The sequence below is a fragment of the Pseudonaja textilis genome, chromosome 2 (genome assembly GCF_049901715.1).
Source record: "Pseudonaja textilis isolate UNSWEBS1 chromosome 2, rPseTex1.2, whole genome shotgun sequence".
Taxonomy (NCBI): domain Eukaryota; kingdom Metazoa; phylum Chordata; class Lepidosauria; order Squamata; family Elapidae; genus Pseudonaja; species Pseudonaja textilis.
Genome location: NC_141991.1, coordinates 130654339 through 130673085, shown reverse-complemented (window position 1 = coordinate 130673085; position 18747 = coordinate 130654339). Strand labels below are relative to the sequence as shown.

General features: G+C 40.2%; 1 protein-coding gene and 1 long non-coding RNA gene across 4 annotated transcripts in view; one reads left to right on the top strand and one right to left on the bottom strand.

Annotated features, from left to right (window-relative positions):
- Positions 1 to 18747, top strand: part of FMNL3 (formin like 3) — a 95156-nt gene that overhangs the window by 38956 nt on the left and 37453 nt on the right. For 2 of the 3 annotated variants that reach the window (XM_087925274.1, XM_087925275.1), the window contains exons 2-6: positions 3745 to 3828; positions 5694 to 5774; positions 8422 to 8498; positions 15765 to 15848; positions 18221 to 18373. In XM_087925274.1, coding sequence (XP_087781400.1) covers positions 3745 to 3828; positions 5694 to 5774; positions 8422 to 8498; positions 15765 to 15848; positions 18221 to 18373 — 479 coding nt within the window. The remainder of the gene's footprint in view (positions 1 to 3744; positions 3829 to 5693; positions 5775 to 8421; positions 8499 to 15764; positions 15849 to 18220; positions 18374 to 18747) is intronic. The other variant, XM_087925276.1, reaches the window with a different exon arrangement.
- LOC148127081 (uncharacterized) lies at positions 3661 to 13284 on the bottom strand. Its single transcript, XR_015741910.1, has 4 exons — positions 13157 to 13284; positions 9245 to 9400; positions 8420 to 8690; positions 3661 to 3846 (listed from the first exon to the last, which is right to left on the bottom strand). It is a non-coding gene; the product is annotated as an uncharacterized LOC148127081 (long non-coding RNA).

Below are 18747 nucleotides of genomic sequence, written 5' to 3'. Positions count from 1 at the left end.
TCATGCCTATTTGGACAGTATATCCAAGGGTGGGATTCTACAGGTTCACACCTATTCGCTAGAACCGGTTGTTAACTTTCTAAGCAGTTCGGAGAACCGGTTGTTAGAATTACTGGCCTAATCCTGTAAGGAAGACAGGAAGGAAACATTCTGGTGTTGCTTACAGAAACTGCCTCTTAACCCTTATTACGTTCTTGGCAGGACTAGACTTCCTGTCCCAGGAACTTCTCTGGAGTTTTTTTCCCCTCCTTTGCTGGTACTTCGCTTGTGTGGAGTGACCATTCAAAGTTAAAGTGGCACTGAAAAAGTGACTTATAATCATTTTTCACACTTACAACTGTTGCAGCATCCCCACAGTCATGAGAGGCCGGGCGAGGAGATGCGTGCCTCAATGTGAGTGATATTGAGTTGGCCACGCTCAGCCAATAACATGACCACCAAGCCACGCCCACCAACTAAGCCACGCCCACAGAACCGGTTGTTAAAAAAATTTGAATCCCACCCCTGAGTATATCCATAACACTAGAGGCTCCTTTTTGGGATTTGACTGTGACATTTTGTAATTTTTAAAAGGTACACATGGTTTGAGAGATGATTAGCTTCTTCTTGTACTGTATGTAGGTATGCTAGTTTTGTCTTACTGTGTTGTAGAGCCAACTAAAAAGTACAAGAATAGAAAAAGTGCAGATGTAAGAAACTTTCTTCTCTTTTCAAGCTACCTTCAGTTCACTTCCTACCATAATGTAAACAAACCAACCTGGATAATAAAGGCACATGTTGGATCCACAGCAGCCCTAAGTTAATGTATAATTATTTCAGATTGTTAAGAGAAAACCTTACTTGAAGCTTTCAAGATGGGAAGAAATGTTTCTAGTCAAAGCACAAATTAATGGATAGGTGAACCAGTGGTGTGATTCAGAATACTTTACAGTAAGGCAATTTCATTTCACTTTATCATTTGAGTTATTATTTCTTGCTAAGCCCTAAAGCTATCATATCTATTCCATATACTGAGATCAGAGATAAATATGGACTAGGATAGGAATAGGATTGTATAGGAATTGGAATAGGATTGGATAGGAATGAGAATAAGAAGACTAGAATAGAATTTTCTTTCCATGAGATTGTTCTTTGATGCAGATATCATTCTTAAAGAGGAAGAAAAATGAGAGCCAGGCTTCCCCAACCTGGTTCTGAGCCTATCTCATCCAAGGTCAAAATTTTCTATCACCTAGCCCAGCAACTCCACCTGTTATAATCTCAGCATTGCCTATTTTAACCATCCATCCATTGCTATCATGGAATGTCTGATTTTATTGGAAGTGATCTCATTTTGACGTGAACTATTCTTTCATTTCACAGTTTGAATTGCCATGGGCTGGTCAGATTACTCTAGTAAAATTAGGATGATCTATCCGGATGATAGAATTGGAACACTTGAGTTATCATTGACACACAAAAGAGATATACCAAACTTGGAACCCCATGTTTCTTAATCAGAACAAACAGGAGAAAGGAAATGGAAGACAAAATATTCATTTGTTTAGAGTATTTGAATGTCAGTCATTCTTTTCCCAGGCCAATTTATAGATGTTTGTTTTGCAACTCAGTAACACTATATTTTTGAGGCAATTTATAATAAATACTTAATAAAATAATACAAATACAAAATACAAAAGTTCAACTCTATTTTTATTGCATTTGTATCCCACTTTTTTTTTCACAGGCAGCGCTCAAGGTAATTTACATGAGGCCTTCCCTAATTTTATACCTTTTACAGTGCTGTGAAGTTGGTTGGACTGAAACCGAGAAAGATTGGCCTAAAGTAATCCCGTGAACTCCATGGTTGGGTTCAAGTTTCTTTAGTCGTAGTCCAGTGCTTTCAACACAATATTACACTGACTGTCATTAAAAAAAGTTCATAAACATATAAGGGTTGCTTTGTGGAGTGAAATGGGTGGCATTTAAATTTAATAGCTAAACAATAATAAAAGATATCCAAAACATAAACAGTCTTAGAGTAAAAATGCAGATTTTAAAACAAAAATTCAAGAGGAGATAATTTGTTTATGGAAACCTCATGGGGATAATAAAGAATTCATCATCAGATGCTGAGGAATTTACAGATTTATGCATGTTAGATAAGTATATATTCAGAATTGTTCACCAATGGAGTGAGCTAGAGCAGTGATAAATAAATGTAAATAAATAAAAAAGAGAACTAGCAAAGCTTCCTGGGAAAACAGTTCGTTAACCAAGCTGCCTCTCCTACCAAAACCCTCCCCCAGGGATTATTGACCATTTCCTAGTATGATTTGATTGCTTATTGTACCCTATGACTATCGTTAAGTGTTGTACCTTATGATTCCTGACTCTTGACGAATGTATCCTTTTATGTACAGAGAGCATTTGCACCAAGACAAATTCCTTGTGTGTCCAACCACACTTGGCCAATAAAGAATTCTATTCTATTCTATTCTATTCTATTCTATTCTATTCTATTCTATTCTATTCTATTCTATTCTATTCTATTCGAATCTCCCTTTGTTGGAGGGTAGGAGCAAGGGTCAGAAAAAAAAATGGTTAGGGACATACAAGAGAAATTAATTTTGAGGGGGAGGGTGGAGACAGGTTTGTCCCACGTTTTACAAGTGTTTAAACATACCCTTTCCCCAAAATTGCACAAAATGAAATGTTTGAACTACAGCCCTACCTGCAGTCACCCGGGACATCCCACAAAACACAGTGTGCTTGGCTTCCTAATGGAGATGCTCAGGATGGCACCATAAAAATTGTACCTTGTAACAAAAGGCTGGTCCTTGCACAAAGATGCTGAAGGCTGTTAGCTTCAGTGTCCTGGATGCTCTGTGGTTTTGATTAAATTCTGGACTCTCGACAAGCCAGTACATTCTTCTGCTATCCAGTCCTCATGGGTCCTGAAAGTTTGCCAACCCATGTGCTCCTAGTACCTTCTCTTAAACATTGACATCTTATAGGATCTAGGAACCATGCCTGTTTCTATGGTAGTTCTTGCCCCTATGGAATGCCCTTCTTGCAGTTTGGCAGGCCTCTGCCCTCTTTAGCCTTCCAAAAAGCACTTAAAATCAAGCTCCCCCTCCCAAGTACTGGGATAGAGTGAAGTGGTTGAGAGGATTTTATGAGATATGCATGTGGAAGCTTAATTTTGGTGCTAGGTTTTTAATGTTGTTGGTTTTAATAGATAAATGTATTACTTTGTTTTATTATTGAAGTTGCTTTAATTATTGCCTGAGAGCCATCCAGAATTTGTTTCAAGTTATAAAAATGGTTTGAATGAATGAATAAATGAAAATGAATGAATGATATTTTGTTTAAAAAGAGCCAGTTTGATCTAGTGGTTGGGGCACCAGGCTGGAGGGCAGGAGGTGATGAGTTCAAGTCACACCTTGACCATGACTGGGTGACTTTGGGCCAGTCATTGACTCTCAACTCAAACTACCTTACAGGGTTATTGTTGTGGGGAAAATAGGAGGAGGACGGTATGTTGGATATGTTGATCACCTTGAGTTATTCTGAAAAATTAAATAAAGGAAGGGTACAAATAATAATAAAATAAACCCTGCCTTCTGCCCAGCAGCCATTGCAGAATATAAACAATATAGTGCATATTCTACAACACACCCAGTTCTGAAGATGCATTGCAGGATGCAGAAGGCAGTCTGGTATGTGCCTCTCCACTACCTGTCCCTCTGCTTCTTTCCACAGAGCTCTATGAATCTCCCTCCTGACAAGGCCCGTCTTCTGAGGCAATATGACAATGAGAAGAAATGGGATCTAATCTGTGACCAGGTAAGAAGGCTGTAGGAGCTAAAATGGAGAGGGAGAGAGCGAGAGGGAGGGAGTGGGAGAGAGAGAGAGAGAGAGAGAGAGAGAGAGAGAGACTGCCAACATGAAAGAGACATAACATGTCAGGGTACATCAGCTTATGACTCAGTCAAGAGGACTATTGCCAGAAATAACATGGGGTCCCCTTGATCTAAGGGCTTTGATTTCCTTTAAAAGAGCAGACAACATCTCCTTATCTGAAGGCTCTTTTTGTACATGAAGTCTTTGGCATCTAGGAATAGTCCCTGTTATCCCTGTAAGTAATGGGAAATTTCTACATTTGATCTAGGTAAAGCTCGGTTACAAACTGAAGAAAAAAAATGCTTTGGTGCTTTTTATTTTCTGGACATTTTTGGTCAATTTGATATTCTTTAGAGCAGAGTTTTTCAAAGTGTAGTCTAAGGATCCTGAAAGTCCTTCCAAGACCTTCTCAAGGGCCTGCAAATCAAATTATTTGCCAGCTTATGTTATGAGAAATGGAATATACCAATAGTAAAGTCCCCTCAAATGATTGTGAGAGGTGTAGTGACTGTATCAATGTCAGTGTTTAATTTGGTAAATCTCAATAAATATTTACTATATTTAAAACTGGGAGGGGGTTCCCAGAAAAATGTTTAAAGAACATTTTGTAGAGAACAACACTTAAAATGTGCAAGAGGCCTGACTTTTTCATGGAGTATCCCTAAAATACTGTTTGAGCCCAGACAAATTTCATTGCTAATTCTTCCCCTATTTCCCTAAAAAAGCCCCATCTAAACCAAACAACAACAAAAAAAACCCTACAATGATTTATCTTAGCATTTTCCTGGACCCAACTGCCAAATAAATAGGATGGTGCCAATATAGATCATGGCTAATTAGAGGGCCTTTTGCTGAAAGCTGTATCAAACCTGGAATAATTTAGGATTTAAGTGTAAAACAATTGCAACTCATCAGTGCTGCTCTCAGACTGGGGGAGTTTGGCCAAGAAAAGTGATTGTGTGCTTCAGCCCAGAAACTTTTTTCAAGAGCAGTACAGGGGCACAAAGTCCCTGAGATGTTTGGGTTATTTTAAAGGAAAATTGCTTTTTATGAGATGAACTACCAGGAGAAACTATCTGGGGAGGAAACCAAATCCTGTAAAAAACTGCTACACCCAAACATATGCATGTAAATGGACACTACATAAAATTAGAGGAGGCTGCTGGATCAGACTGATACTATATTTGATCAAAGCCAAATATAGGACATTAATTACAATCACCAATCTCATACAAAAAGGCATTTGATCTTGAAGTAGGAGCCACAGCTTAAATGCCCAAACTCCATCAATTTATTTGAAACAATGTTCATGGATTCAGAATATTCTTTTCGCAGGTCTGTGAGTAGGCAGGCACTTTGCTAAGAAAATGGTCTTCAGTTGGATTATTTATAACCTGATCCTATATTCCTGTGCGCTTAGAAGTAAAACTCTTCAACAGAGCAATTGTGCCTAGTCTTACAATCTGGAAGTTATAGGGACTTTTCTAACATGTGAGCACAAGAACAGGGCTATTGAGGAGCCAGAGCAGAAAGTATCTGTGCGGAGCACAAAATGAAAATGGCTTTCCTTTCACGTTTATTAGGGAAGCAGACATAAAGAAGCATCTGCTATTTGGATTAGTAGGTACCTAAATTCAGTCCCTGGTTGGCATGCTTTCAATGCAAGTGACAGCTCCTTTTTATGCTGAGGGGAAGAGTTGTAGAATTAATAAATCCACAATGTAGCTTTCTAGTGCTCTCAAATATTTCTTGCATACACAATAATTCCCTCTATCTCTTTCCTCCATTTCTTTTTCACTACCCAACAGGAAAGGTTTCAAGTGAAAAATCCACCCCATACATATATACAGAAATTGAAGAGCTTCCTCGATCCGGGTGTTACCCGAAAGGTAAGCCTTAAAGACTCCTTTAATGCATCTTATAAACTCGCAAGATTCGTTTTTGGGGTGTATACTAGATTGCATGGTTTCCCTGTATCATATATGTGGGTATATGCATAATTTTTTTCATCATGTTTATGTAGTGTATATTGTAAGTGGCGACCCAGGGTGGGATTCTACCAGTTCACACCTATTCGCTAGAACCAGTTGTTAACATTTGAAGCAGTTCAGAGAACCGGTTGTTAAAATAAATTACTGGCCTAATCCTGTAAGGAAGGCAGGAAGGAAACATTCTGGTGTTACTTACAGAAACTGCCTCTCTGTTAGCCCTTATTATGTTCTTGGCAGGACTAGACTTCCTGTCTCAGGAACTTCTCCGGAGTTTTTTTCCGCTCCTTTGCTGGTACTTTGCTTGTGTGAGTGACCATTCAATGGCACTGACAAAACTGACTTATGACCATTTTTCACACTTACGACAGTCATGAGAGGCCAGGTGAGGAGATGCGTGCCTCAATGTGATGATGTTGAGTTGGCCACGCCCAGCCAATAACATGACCACCAAGCCATGCCCACCAACTACGCCACGCCCACAGAACCGGTTGTTAGAAAATTTGAATCCCACCCCTGGTGGCGACCCTTTGAGAACTATATGCAGTGAAATTTTATTTTAATGTATGCCGATTGGTGTAGATTTCATATGACAATGAAGTTACTCTAAATCTAAAATGGTTTCCAGTGTTTGGAGAATGATGACCAAAGAAACAGCTCTCCCCTTCTCCTCCCCCATAGTATACCAAAGCATTTTTTTGGTATACCAAATTATATAATATAACAAAGGTCTTAGAGATTCTCAGTCATCCAAGTAATGGTTTTCCCAAAGGTGCCTTTTTAGGAGGCAACTGGACTTTCTTGTTTTTTTCTTTGAGGACGTTTTGCTTTTCATCCAAGAAGCTTCTTCAGCTCTGACCTGATGCTGGGGAATGAAAGGATTTATATTCCTTGCAAGACAGCTGGTAATTTGCATCGTTTTAAAGGGTTGTTGAAGCACTTGAAGCTTTAGAGAGTCTTTGAAGGATCCTTCCACTCCTTACTATCATATCAGAGCTGAAGAAGCTTCTTGGATGAGAAGTAAAACATCTTCAAAGAAAAAACAAGAAAGTCCGGTTGCCTCCTGAAAAAGCACCTTTGGGACTTCTATACCCAGAGGTGGTATTCAGCTGGTTTGGACTGGTTCTGGCATACCACTAGCAGAAATTTTGACTGGTTCAGAAAACCGGCAAATACCACCTCTGGCTGGCTGCCCCCCGCCCCTACTCTTACCTCTCCTATATTCCCCTTGTTGTTTAGCTCAGCTGATTAGCGTGGCTGAGCGGATTGCCGCACCTCAGCTGAGCTAAAAAACAGCACAGCTCACCAGCATTGATACAGAGGGCGGTCTTTGAGCCTTGCGCGCAAAGCATGTGTTTGGCAAGTGCATGTGTGTGCTCAAAGCGCTCTCTCCTAATCGATAGGGGAAAAAATTGAAACCCACCCCTGAGTATACCAAAGATTGGCCCAAACAGAGCATTATCTGCTATCAAATTAAAACCAATGAAGTGCAAGTAGTTCTCAATATAACAACCGTTTGTTTAGTGGTTATTCAAAATTACATTACAAAAGCAATGACCAGCCTATGAACTTATGGCTGTAACAGCATCCCTACAGTCACACAGTCAGTTCTGGCTCTTGCTACCAGCATGTACTTTTTCAACAGTTGCAGCGTCTCAAGGTCAGGTGATCACCTTTTGTGAGCTTGCTAGCCAACTTCCAGTTAGCTAAATCAATGGGGGAGAAATGGATTAGCTTAATGACTGTCTGATTCATTTAACAACTGCACTGATTCATTTAACAACTGTGGCAAAAAAGGCCTTAAAATCAAGGGTGACTTATTTAACAACCATCTTGCTTAGCCATGGACATTCTGATCCCAATTGTGGTTGTAAGTTAAGGATTACCTGTGTAAGAGGTAAGTCAGGGCTGTCAAACTCCCAGCCGTCGGGCCAGATGCGTCATGTGTTGGCCACACCCAGGCCTGGTTTAGCAAAGGGGGGGAAAGTTCCAATATGTCACATGATGCTGCCATGATGACCTGAGTTTGACACCCCTAGGATAAGTCATTGGAGTGGAAGATACCACAGTTGTAATTGTGAAAAATAAATATACTTTACAGCCCCACAAGTTTTGGTGATCTATGTACTAATTCACTGGGCAGGCAGCAATGTGGCAGCGCTGAATGCACAAAGTGGATTCTATGGTCACTTCTACACACAGTCTTCATACTCCTCAAAACCACCTCTGGACCTCTGCAGTTCAGGCCTTGCTTTACAGGAGAGATATTTTATTTGTACTCAGCAAAAAAGATACAGTGACCATTGAATTAAGCCCAGGTCCTTCTGACCTATGGAAATACCCACCTTGTTGATGATTATCTATAACTAATGGTAAACTTATTATTTTTATGAACAAAAAGGAAGTTAAAGGATATGAAGAGTGATAGAAAAGGAAATGCCAGTACACTTAACCTGATGGACAATCCTGTCCCTGCATCTTGGTTCATTTGTGTAAAAAAATGATTGTGCTGTATACTGTTAGAACAAGGAGTTATTTATGCTTACAGAAGTTCCGTCGGAGGGTGCAGGAATCCACCAAAGTGCTGAGGGAGCTGGAGATCTCTTTAAGGACCAATCACATTGGGTAAGTTATTGGTAAACAAGCTGTTGAACAATTGTAGCATGTGTCATGTTGAAGTCTTAGAAAGTGCCACTTGAACAGATATTGAATTTGATGGTGTTTGTTCTCTCACAGGGCTGGGGTGTTTTCTCTCTGGTTGCTGGATTGCATGAATTCATGCTGTGATTCACACCATTTTTATATAATCAGGCTGGCCTTTAAACCAATACAGAATAGCAGTAAATGGTTGATCCTTAGTAGTCAAACCAAAACTATCCAGGGAGGTCTATCCAGGGATCATATAGTTGTGGGTTTTGCACATCGTATCTGATTAAACTATAAAGATTATGGACCAGCATTTCTTATAAATATATTGTGTGAATTTGCATTAAGCTATAAAAAGGATTATTTGTGTGGAGTAGGCATAACATTCTATGTGAACACAACAATTCTGTTATGTTAATTTTAGTTTAGGGTTTAGCATGTTGTGAGAACCTGGCCAGAAGGTGATTGGTCAAAGGAAGAAAATTGATCTGGGTCTTTTCTGACTTGAACTCTTTCTATGCAGCCCTTCAGTCTGACAAGAAATTGGATTTAAGATAGGAGCCATTTCCCACTCAAAGGTTTTGTACAAGAAAACATTTAATCCCCTGCCTTCCTTACTCCCTAAATTTCACGTCTAGATTTCTACACCCTAGCAAAGGGATTTGTATCATATCTAAAAGATTTGGAAGCCTGGAAGAATTGAGAAATGTGTTCCTATCTCCCACCTGTCATGATTCCAGCTGGAAGAGAAACACCAACAAGAGCAGGAAGCTGAACTGTTCCTGTCCTTGGCTTCTGGGCCTGGTTGGGTGGGAATTCCTCAGGTCGGCTGGAACTGACACCAAGGGTGATGCTTAGTCAGCAGTATCCTTTGGTGAGGTCTGAACAAACAATAACATGAGGTGTGAGATTCAGGAATTTGAAAGGGACAAGAAAAGGCCAAACACCAGGAGCGTGAGGCACAATAAAATATTTTACATATGGTGGAATAAGGTACATGTATGACTTTCTAAAGAGAAACATAGTGCATACAGTGTCAGAAAAAAAATATTCAGTCTTTTTAATCCAGAATTCTTCACTAACGCAATACTTAGTTGTTCTTCAGAGCATAGAGTTCAGAATTAAGGACATTCCCCACCCCATCCCATAAGCTGAATTACAGTAGACAGTGAATTGTGGATGCAAAGGACTAAAATCGGGAAATCCAGATATATAGTTCACGTGTGTGTGCGTGTGTGTGTGTGTGTGTGAGAGAGAGAGAGAGAGAGAGAGAGGGAGGGAAAAAGAACATTAGAAGCCCCTGAAAAATAAGCACATCCTTTTTCATGGCCTAGAAACTACTAGAGGTATGATTCAGCCATGTTATCCTCAGCTCAACTCTGAAAGATAGAATTGGGCCTGAAAGACAATAACCTGCCCAAAGTCATTCAGACAAAATGGGAAGGTGATTTTGGAATTTTCTGATCTTAAACCAGGACATTAATCCCTTTACTTCACTCCAACTGCCTCTTTAAGCAGCATACCAATTCTATTTAAAAGCTACTAATTTTATTTAATGGGATGGAAAATTTGCCGTGCAGTCTATAATAAAAACACTGAAAATTGAAAGTGTTGTATCAATCAGACCATTTGAAAATCTGGTTTGGATTCTTCTACTAGAACTGTTTGTCCTGGATAGCTAGGTATGCTATTATTTATTAGAAAAAAAACAGGAAAAACAGCACAGTTTTCTCCCCCAAAGCACCATAATGTTACTAACAAATAATTTCCTGGCATCAAATGGTATTCTCTTCCTTCGGCTAGTCATAGCACTGATCAAGGTGAAAGAATGTATCGAGACTGCTGAAAATGTAAAGTGATTTTTTTAAGAGTTTACTAAACCACCTTGAAGCAAGCAGTCTTTCCTCTATTCTCATAGTAGATATGAACTATTTCAGCAATTGGGAAAGATATTATAAATGTCAGGTTTCAGTTATTATTATTAGCAACACTGAAGATCCATGTTCTATTGTGATGACAAAAATAATTATTTTTTTCTATGTGGCATGAAAAATGGCAAAGTGTTGTATAATTATTTCTTGGAACAATATTTCATGCTTTGGTTACCTTAAAAAGAATGAGAAAAAATTATATGTGCAGATTTTACTGAAAATCAATACAGGTAATTTTTTTCTGCTTCATAATAGTGAGTCACGTAAACTATTTATGGGACAACTGTTTTACTAAGAACTAAACATTATAATGAGAAGACACGAATTACTGGGCTAGCATCTCTTCTGCAAGGCAAAACTCAGAAATTTATGTTGGCTGAGCAGATCAACAGTCAATAAGCTTCAGTTTTTCTGTTGGATATTTCCTTCCCACCTACCAGTTGCTTCCAGTTGCTTCCTTTATGGTGCAGAATAAAGGAGGGATTATTCAGTGTCTTCTTTCCATCTCTAATTTCATGCTTTTATGTACATAAGAGAGTTAAGGCTGGAATAGCCAAAGGTCATTCCCTTTGGGATTGTCCATTGTCCATGCTGCACCTACAGTGCAGTTTCTAGTAGTTTTGAAAGTTGGCTTTTGGTAGATACAGATAGATGTATAGATAATAGGAATTCTTGCCTGTGGTTCATCTCTCTCTTTTCCCTGGCCAGGTACCTATTTTGATATTTGCTGAGCTTTTTATATGTTTATATAATCTGCTGATTGAGCTGAAAGCTGGGCACTTTCTCACATCTCAGTAAAGGAAGTAACTTGGAATGAACTGGGTACAAACTAAATTGGAATCCACCCATAATAATTTCCCAACATTTTCTGGTCTTAGTCTACAAAAACAGAATTGAACGTGTATGTCAATGAAAACCTGGTTTCATTGCGGTGGTGAAGTTGTCAGTGAGGATTACCAATGTAGAACAAATGCCATGTCATCAGTGGTGGGATTCAAAAAATTTTACTACCGGTTCTGTGGGTGTGGCTTGGTGGGCATGGTGTGGCTTGGTGGGTGTGGCAGGGGAAGGTTACTGGAAAATCCCATTCCTTCCCCACCCCACTAATCTGCTTTTCAGCTCCATTCTCCTGTGCAGGGCAATAAAGCAGGACCCATCTGATCAGCTGGGACTCAGGAGGCGGAGAATAGATGGGGGCGGGGTCAGTCAGAGGAGATATTTGCTGGTTCTCCAAACTACTCAAAATTTCTGCTACCGGTTCTCCAGAATTGGTCAGAACCTGCTGAATACCACCTCTGGTAGTGCCATCATGATATTGTTGACTACAATTTCCATCATTCCCAGCTATTACTGTACTTTTTGCCACTGCCAATAATTACCAAAAGCATATATTTGCAATAGGCAATTAGCCACAGAACTCAACATTTCTGGAAGTGGAATCAGGAATAATTTGGTGTAGAATGCTTAGCTTTGATTTTTTTTTTAAAAAGGGAACAACCATGATAAGAGTATAATTTGGAGCGTATGACTTGGACACAGCAGAATTTTGGCAGAGACTTTAAAAAGATATGATTGAGATGGGAGAGAGGGTTGGGTGTAGGGGAAACAGATTCTCATTCTCTGGGGGAGAAGGAAGCATGCAAGGACAAAAGACAATCCTTGCTCATGTATGCAATCTTGGAGGGTAACCTGCTTCTTGTAGGCAATCTTAAAGTGCTACAAATAAACTACATGTCCTTGATAAAATTTCTTTTGCTTTCCTGTAAACATCAGGCTTGTCTATTCAGATTTTTTAAAAATAGACTTTTGTAACAGAGCTGTCGAAGTCTGAAATATCTTACCTAATTTAGTTGTCCCAGCTACTAATATTTAGAGTTTTAATTCTAATAACTTCTGTGGACCTCATTCCATATTTAAGAGGTTAGAGGAGGCATGTGTAAATGCACTGATGTGCCTATTGTCCCTGTCGGAGGTTAGGATTTTTGTTTGTTTGTTTGAATTTATAATTTTTGTTCAACAAACAAACAAACAAATGAATGAATAAACAAACAAACAACTAAATTAATTTAGAGTAGAAAAGAGATGCCATAATGTAACCCAGCAAGGATCTCCCCAAACTTTTTCAAGCCTGCCTGCTTTCTTTCCTTCTTTCCTTCTTTCCTTCCTTCCTTCCTCCCTCCCTCCCTTTTTGGGCCACTTGTTTGAACCTCTGGAGAAACAATATATTTTCCCTATAGGCAACTGCATCTCATTTCCCTGTTTCTCTGCTCTTAATACAGATGGGGCTGAAATGTTGTTATTATTGATTTTCCTGATTAAAAGCAGTCTGTGGGACTTTCCTAAGCCCAGTTTGCGCCACGTACATAAATGAATACTGGTGCATGCAGGTACTTGCTCACATCTGTGCCTTGTCTCTCACATGCTCTTGAAGATTTATTCTTTCCAACAAAGGCATAAAACGACTGTGCACTGTCAAAGGCATGGTGGATCTAGTCTGGTATTTGCTGCAATTGACAATGGCGCTCCAGGTCAGAGACTGAGAAATGTTTAGCGTAAATCCTTGAGACACCCATATATATATATAACATGTGCTTTGCCAATCAGCTGTGGTTAAATAGGCACAGCAGCAGATGCATTTGTAAAGAAGCCTCTATATAAGCACACACTTTAAAAAAAACACAACCACTCGTAATTCCTCTTCCTTACCTGACTACAGGATGGGATTTGCCTTAGAGAGCCTTTGCTCCTTCCTCCACATCCTTTAGCCTTCAACAAATGCATTGAAGACTCTAAATTAGTAGTTGCAGCCACTGAAATCAGACAGGAAACACACTGGGGTTGGAGGCTGAAGTTCAGACAGGCAGGAAATGGGCGGGTGGAGAGAGACAGAGAGAGAGAGGGAGGGAGGGAAGGAGGAAGGGAGAGGGTGGGGGAGAGGGAGAGAGGGACTCTGACTGACTGACTATAGGCACCATTTCAGGGTCTGGATGATTAATGGTCAAAATTGCAGTCAGCCAAAGCTGCTTCAGGAAATAACAGCACATACTGAAACCACTAGCTGCAGGCATTCTCTCTCTTATGATGCACAGTACTTGTTCCTGGGTTGGCCCATCTCCATGTACAAAGTCACACACATTCACAGCTTCGTTTGATGCTACCCAACAAGTACAGTTCGATTCTTTGCCTACAGATTTGTCAGATTTGTTTCTCGTGCCACTTTCCCTCCTTGCATCAAAGACTACAGGAGGGTGAGGGATCTCCAGCAGATGTCTTGGAACCTAAGCAAACACTCCCTTCCCTGCTATGGAAAGATAAAGTTGTACTAGTTACAATATTTTGTTTACAACAACGAGAGGCTACTGCAATCTCCCTGAACACACATTGGGTGGGCCATAGTGGCTGATTTCCTTCTGAATTTATCATGTTCTTCTGTCTTCTCTGAACTCTGTCCAGTTTATATACATCAGTCCAAAACTCCAGACTGGACATAGTCCTAAAAATAAGCTGAGCTTGAATGGTTATTTGAGAATTGTTGATGTCTGATGTCTAGGCTGGAGATAGGCCTTCACTTGACTGTGGTCTTTGAGAGGGAATTTCCCATTGGGAAGGGACATCCTCCCATTGGAGCATCTTTGCTTTCCATGCACAATTCCAGTTATAACTCCATGAATCTTCAAGTTGAGCTTCATTGAACAGGCTGCCCTCCCAGACTGTTGTGATTCATATGAGTTTTCATGTATCTAAATTAGGGGATCCTAAACATTTTGTCATCATACTTCCCTTTAGTGTAATCTTAATATTCATGCCTCCCCTAAAAATCCAAAAGCCTAAATGAACAATGAAAACAATATAATGGGAAATGTGGATTTATTGTACTATAACAATGCACAACTAAAAGGTTCTTCATCCCTCCCCTGAACTCAATCTCTAACACCTCTCTGAGGGCAATATACCTCATGGTTTTGGAAACCGTGCTTTAAGTACTAATTCAGCACTTTATAGGAGGCAGTGAATGTGATATTTGTGCAAGATTCTGTATGCCCAATGTTTAATCTGGGCGGTGGGTCCCAAGGAGAGACGAGACTCGAAATAGTGACAACAGCTCTTTATTAGGAAGCCAGATACTGAGACAAGACTCCCAGCCGAGGCAGCTCCTTTTATAGAGCTGGCTGCGGCTAGGCAGCCTATGACATGCATTTGAGCTTGCCGCGCTTGGTTTTACCCAATCGCAGCAGCCAAATAAGTACCAATCAGAACGCTTAGTTCTGTCCAATCACGGCCCGGCTTTTCCGGACCAATAGGAATGCAGGCCTACAAGCCTGCTAGTATGGAACACCCAAACTATCCTTCTAATTCAGGGGCCTCGAGCTGTTCAGAAGTGGGCTGCCAGAAGCAGTGGGCAAGCATGCACCTGTACAAGCAGCAGGCAAACGCATGTTCACACGCTTCATTTATGCGAGCGGCCAGTGCGTATGCTCACCACTCGCACAAATGGAGTTGTGGCACATGTACACACTTGCCCGCTGCTCATACAGAACCATCCCGTCTCCCCACCCCACAGTCTGGAAAGGTTGGGGAATGCTGGTCTAATTTAATTTATAATTAATTAATGCCTTGTCTTTTTAGGCAAAATCCATCCCTGAAATCTTTAAATTTAAAATAAGATTAGGCATAATCAAGCATAAACAGTGGTCATAAAATATAGAAACAGAAAAACCAACAAGGAGGAAGAGAATGAGATCAGTTTTAGCCAAAATATTACAATTTTCTGTGTGCTTATAAACTCAGGTTCTCATTCCTGAGAGTTGCAATTATTTGAATTGCCACAATCAAATGGATGAAATGGCAGTGTGAACCTATGAACCTGAAGACCCCTGAGGAGAAAGAAAGAGGAGAAAATTATATTGGGTAGCTGGCAGCATTCAAGGAAAGAAAAGGCATGGATGTGACTCCACTGAAAGATTCCAAGTTAATATCTAGGGCAGCTCTATGCTTACATGTCAAGAAGGCCATCATTGTTGCATTTTTTTTTCTTTATCTGTGGGCTGCCCAGAGTGGTCCAGGAGTCAGATGGCTTCAAAACTGGACAGATGAATAAAACCTTTAAACGCTATTTGAAAATATAAAGAGACAGTCCTCTGTCAGCTGGAAATCCTGGAAATTGTTATCCCATTAGGTTGAGAACAGGTGGTTGGAAAGATAGACTTTCAAAAGTGCCACAGTTTGACTTTGAACACAGTCAGTAAGTCACATCAGAAAATATCTGGAGTAATAATATTTTGGAGTCAATTTTTAATTTTATTTATTTTTGCAGGTGGGTGCGTGAATTTCTCAACGATGAAAACAAAGGCCTAGATGTGCTGGTGGACTACCTCTCATTTGCTCAATGCGCAGTGATGTAAGTAACTGTGTTATTGTCAAGTTGCCCTGGCTCTTCTTCCTTCTTCACAATATCCCCTACCTATGTAGATATTTCATGTTGGTATCATATACATTCTTAACAGTGCCAGTTATAAGAAGACATCATGAGGTTTGCATACCGAGTGGGTTGTGATATTTTGGAAGCCTGGTTTTATATGTGGGACCCTTCATCTCATTCAGATTCCCAGACGGAGAAGAATTTACATGTTGCTTTCAGCATTTTCCATGCCAGGTTTTCTGCTCATTATGAAAGTCTCCCTAACTGGCACTTGCAGATAGTAGTTTGCATTAGAGGTACTTCCGTGAAAAAAATTGCTGGCTGTGTGGCGTGTATGTCTTGGTAGACTAACAACATAAATAAAAATGACAGGTACAAAGACTTGAGAGTTGGCTAATTGTCTAGCATTTCATTAGTTTATTAATCACATTATAATTAAGATGTTCCACTTTTCTGAACTGAAACTGAAAATGCAGCAAGTGAAAGATATTGTCTGCCTTTCTTTTTGTTGCTTCAAAAAAGGAGATCTGAAGTTCTATTAATGCTTGATCCATACAGGAGGTCGTAGACTAGGGATGGCAGCTTGAAGATATAGAAGAATATGTGGCTCTGAGGCTTAATTTCAAAACTTATGTAAATCTTTTCTTCCCTGCTGTCTGCTGCTTGGTTGAGAGACAAGAGAGTATCAGAAAGATGGTTTTAAAAGGGGGTTGGGTTGATGTTGTGCCGTTACAATAATAAACTGCATATTGCTTTGATCGCACTGTTCATGAAGCCTCCAACAGATGGCCTAAATTGGTCCCCAGAGTCCTCAAGAATTAGTTGGAAAGGCCATAGAATTCCATTTTGCAATAATGTTTAGGTATCCTAACAGAAACATGAAAAGAAAGACCAAAGGATATCAAAACAAGAGGGGAAAAAATTTCTGGCAATTGTTTTGAGGAACACTCCAGAGACCTAACCGGCTCTGTTCTTGCTTCTGTTGGGACACTTCCACCTTGGATTTGCCCAAATGTCCTTGCTAGTTAAGTCCCAAGGGCTGAACAGACAAGGGAGCTCAAGGTATGTACATGTAGTGTATCTCTTTATCAGGAAAGGTGGGGGATGAGGTAATCTGCAAAGATGCTATTTTCTATCCTAAACTAGTTCTGGCTGGAAGGTGAATTTTCTTGAAGTTGTCTCCTTATCCTCAAAAATTCTTATCTTGATCTTTCTGCCTTGGCAGTTTATGTCATTCCTTTTTTCAAATTATCCCACTCTCAGGAAGCAGGGATCTTGGAGTGAATTATTTTAAACAACCAAAAAAAAATTTTTTTTTTTCAGAGATTGACTGTTTTTCTTCCAATTGTCCAGTATCTTCATTTTTAAAATCAGTAATCTAGCCAAAACATAAAAATGTAGGTATCTGAAACTTGCATTCTTACCTTTTCCATTCTTGAAGCGTAAAAGAATTGAGCAGTTCTAATTGAACACACCATTGTGCAAAATAGCTTATATTTGGATTTGAATTGTACCACAAAAATGTGATTTAGGGGGGTTATTGAACTTCATCAAAATACAAGGATTTACCAGAGCTGCTCTATGAGAATGCACTGAAGTAGGAATGCCGTGACTGAAAAAACGTAGAAATCTAGAAAGGATTTGTAGATCTTAACACTCAGAAATAGCCTGAGACAAGAGGATTTTTCGTATATCTTCATCCCAGGTTGTTTAGAACTCCAAAGTTCCTTTTTTTGAATTGACCTTTTAAAGAGACTAGGAGCCACTATCAGCTTAACACTGTTCACAAATTTAAAGAACACCATAAAAATGACTTACCAAAAAGCATCCCATTGGGAAAACTATTCCTCCTTTAACAAGGAACTTCCTTCATCTGCTACAGAAATCTATTATAAAATAGTAACTCCATCCAGAAGTCAGCACAAATGGAACCAGCTGTTCCCAAGATACATGCCTGAAATCGAGCCGTTTAGCCGTATCGTAATGCAAACACTATAGTCTATGAAGGACAACTGAACTGCAGGTCAAATAGTACAAGGTGATGCCAGAATTTGTATTTAATACAAATTCAACCCACAGGGTGGGGAATATATTGTAGCTTCTGTACTGGTGTAACCATACTGTAAAATTGCCCTGGGAATTTTTGTGTGCAGCAGTGATTTCTGTATGCTGAGATTTTACCCACAGAGAGGACTATCAAATTCCCACCTTGTCATGTTCCATGTTGCTGACTTGTGGCTTGCAGAAACATCCATCCTTTTGGGAAACCCAGAGCTTTTGACCCCTTTGTGCCGGCTTTTGCCCTAAAGCTTCCCTGTGTGTATGGTGTATGTTCCCTGTCTGCCCTCCAGGTTTGATTTTGAGGGTCTGGAAAATAGCGAGGATGGAGCGCTAGAGAAGCTGAAATCTTGGAGCAGGTCCATAGAGGATCTGCATCACCCCAGCACCCTGTCTGCTCCCTACGCCAACAGCCTTGCTCGCTCTGCGCGCCAGTCCGCTCTCCGGTATGTACCTCTGTCTTGCCGCGCAACCTCCAGTACGTATCCTGTTCAGCGGTGCTACTCATACAGTAATAAACCTGCCCTGCTTTCTGCCCTCCAGGGGATGCCGTGTGCTGATTTCTTCTTCTCATTCCCACTCTTCCCCCTTGATGTTCCTCTGTGGGTAGCTGGCCAGGTCTCCTCTCTGCTCCAGGCCTTGTCCTTTGCCCTGCTCTGTTTGCCTGTCTTTGCTGGGTCTCCTGTTCTCTCTCTTTTTCTCCCCTGTCCTTATTATCCTGGTAAGTATTCTTGAATTGGGTGCTATGTCGCAGCATACCGTGATGTATATCACAGGTATGCAGATATATGTGGGCATGTGAACAAGAGCTGTGGTGGTA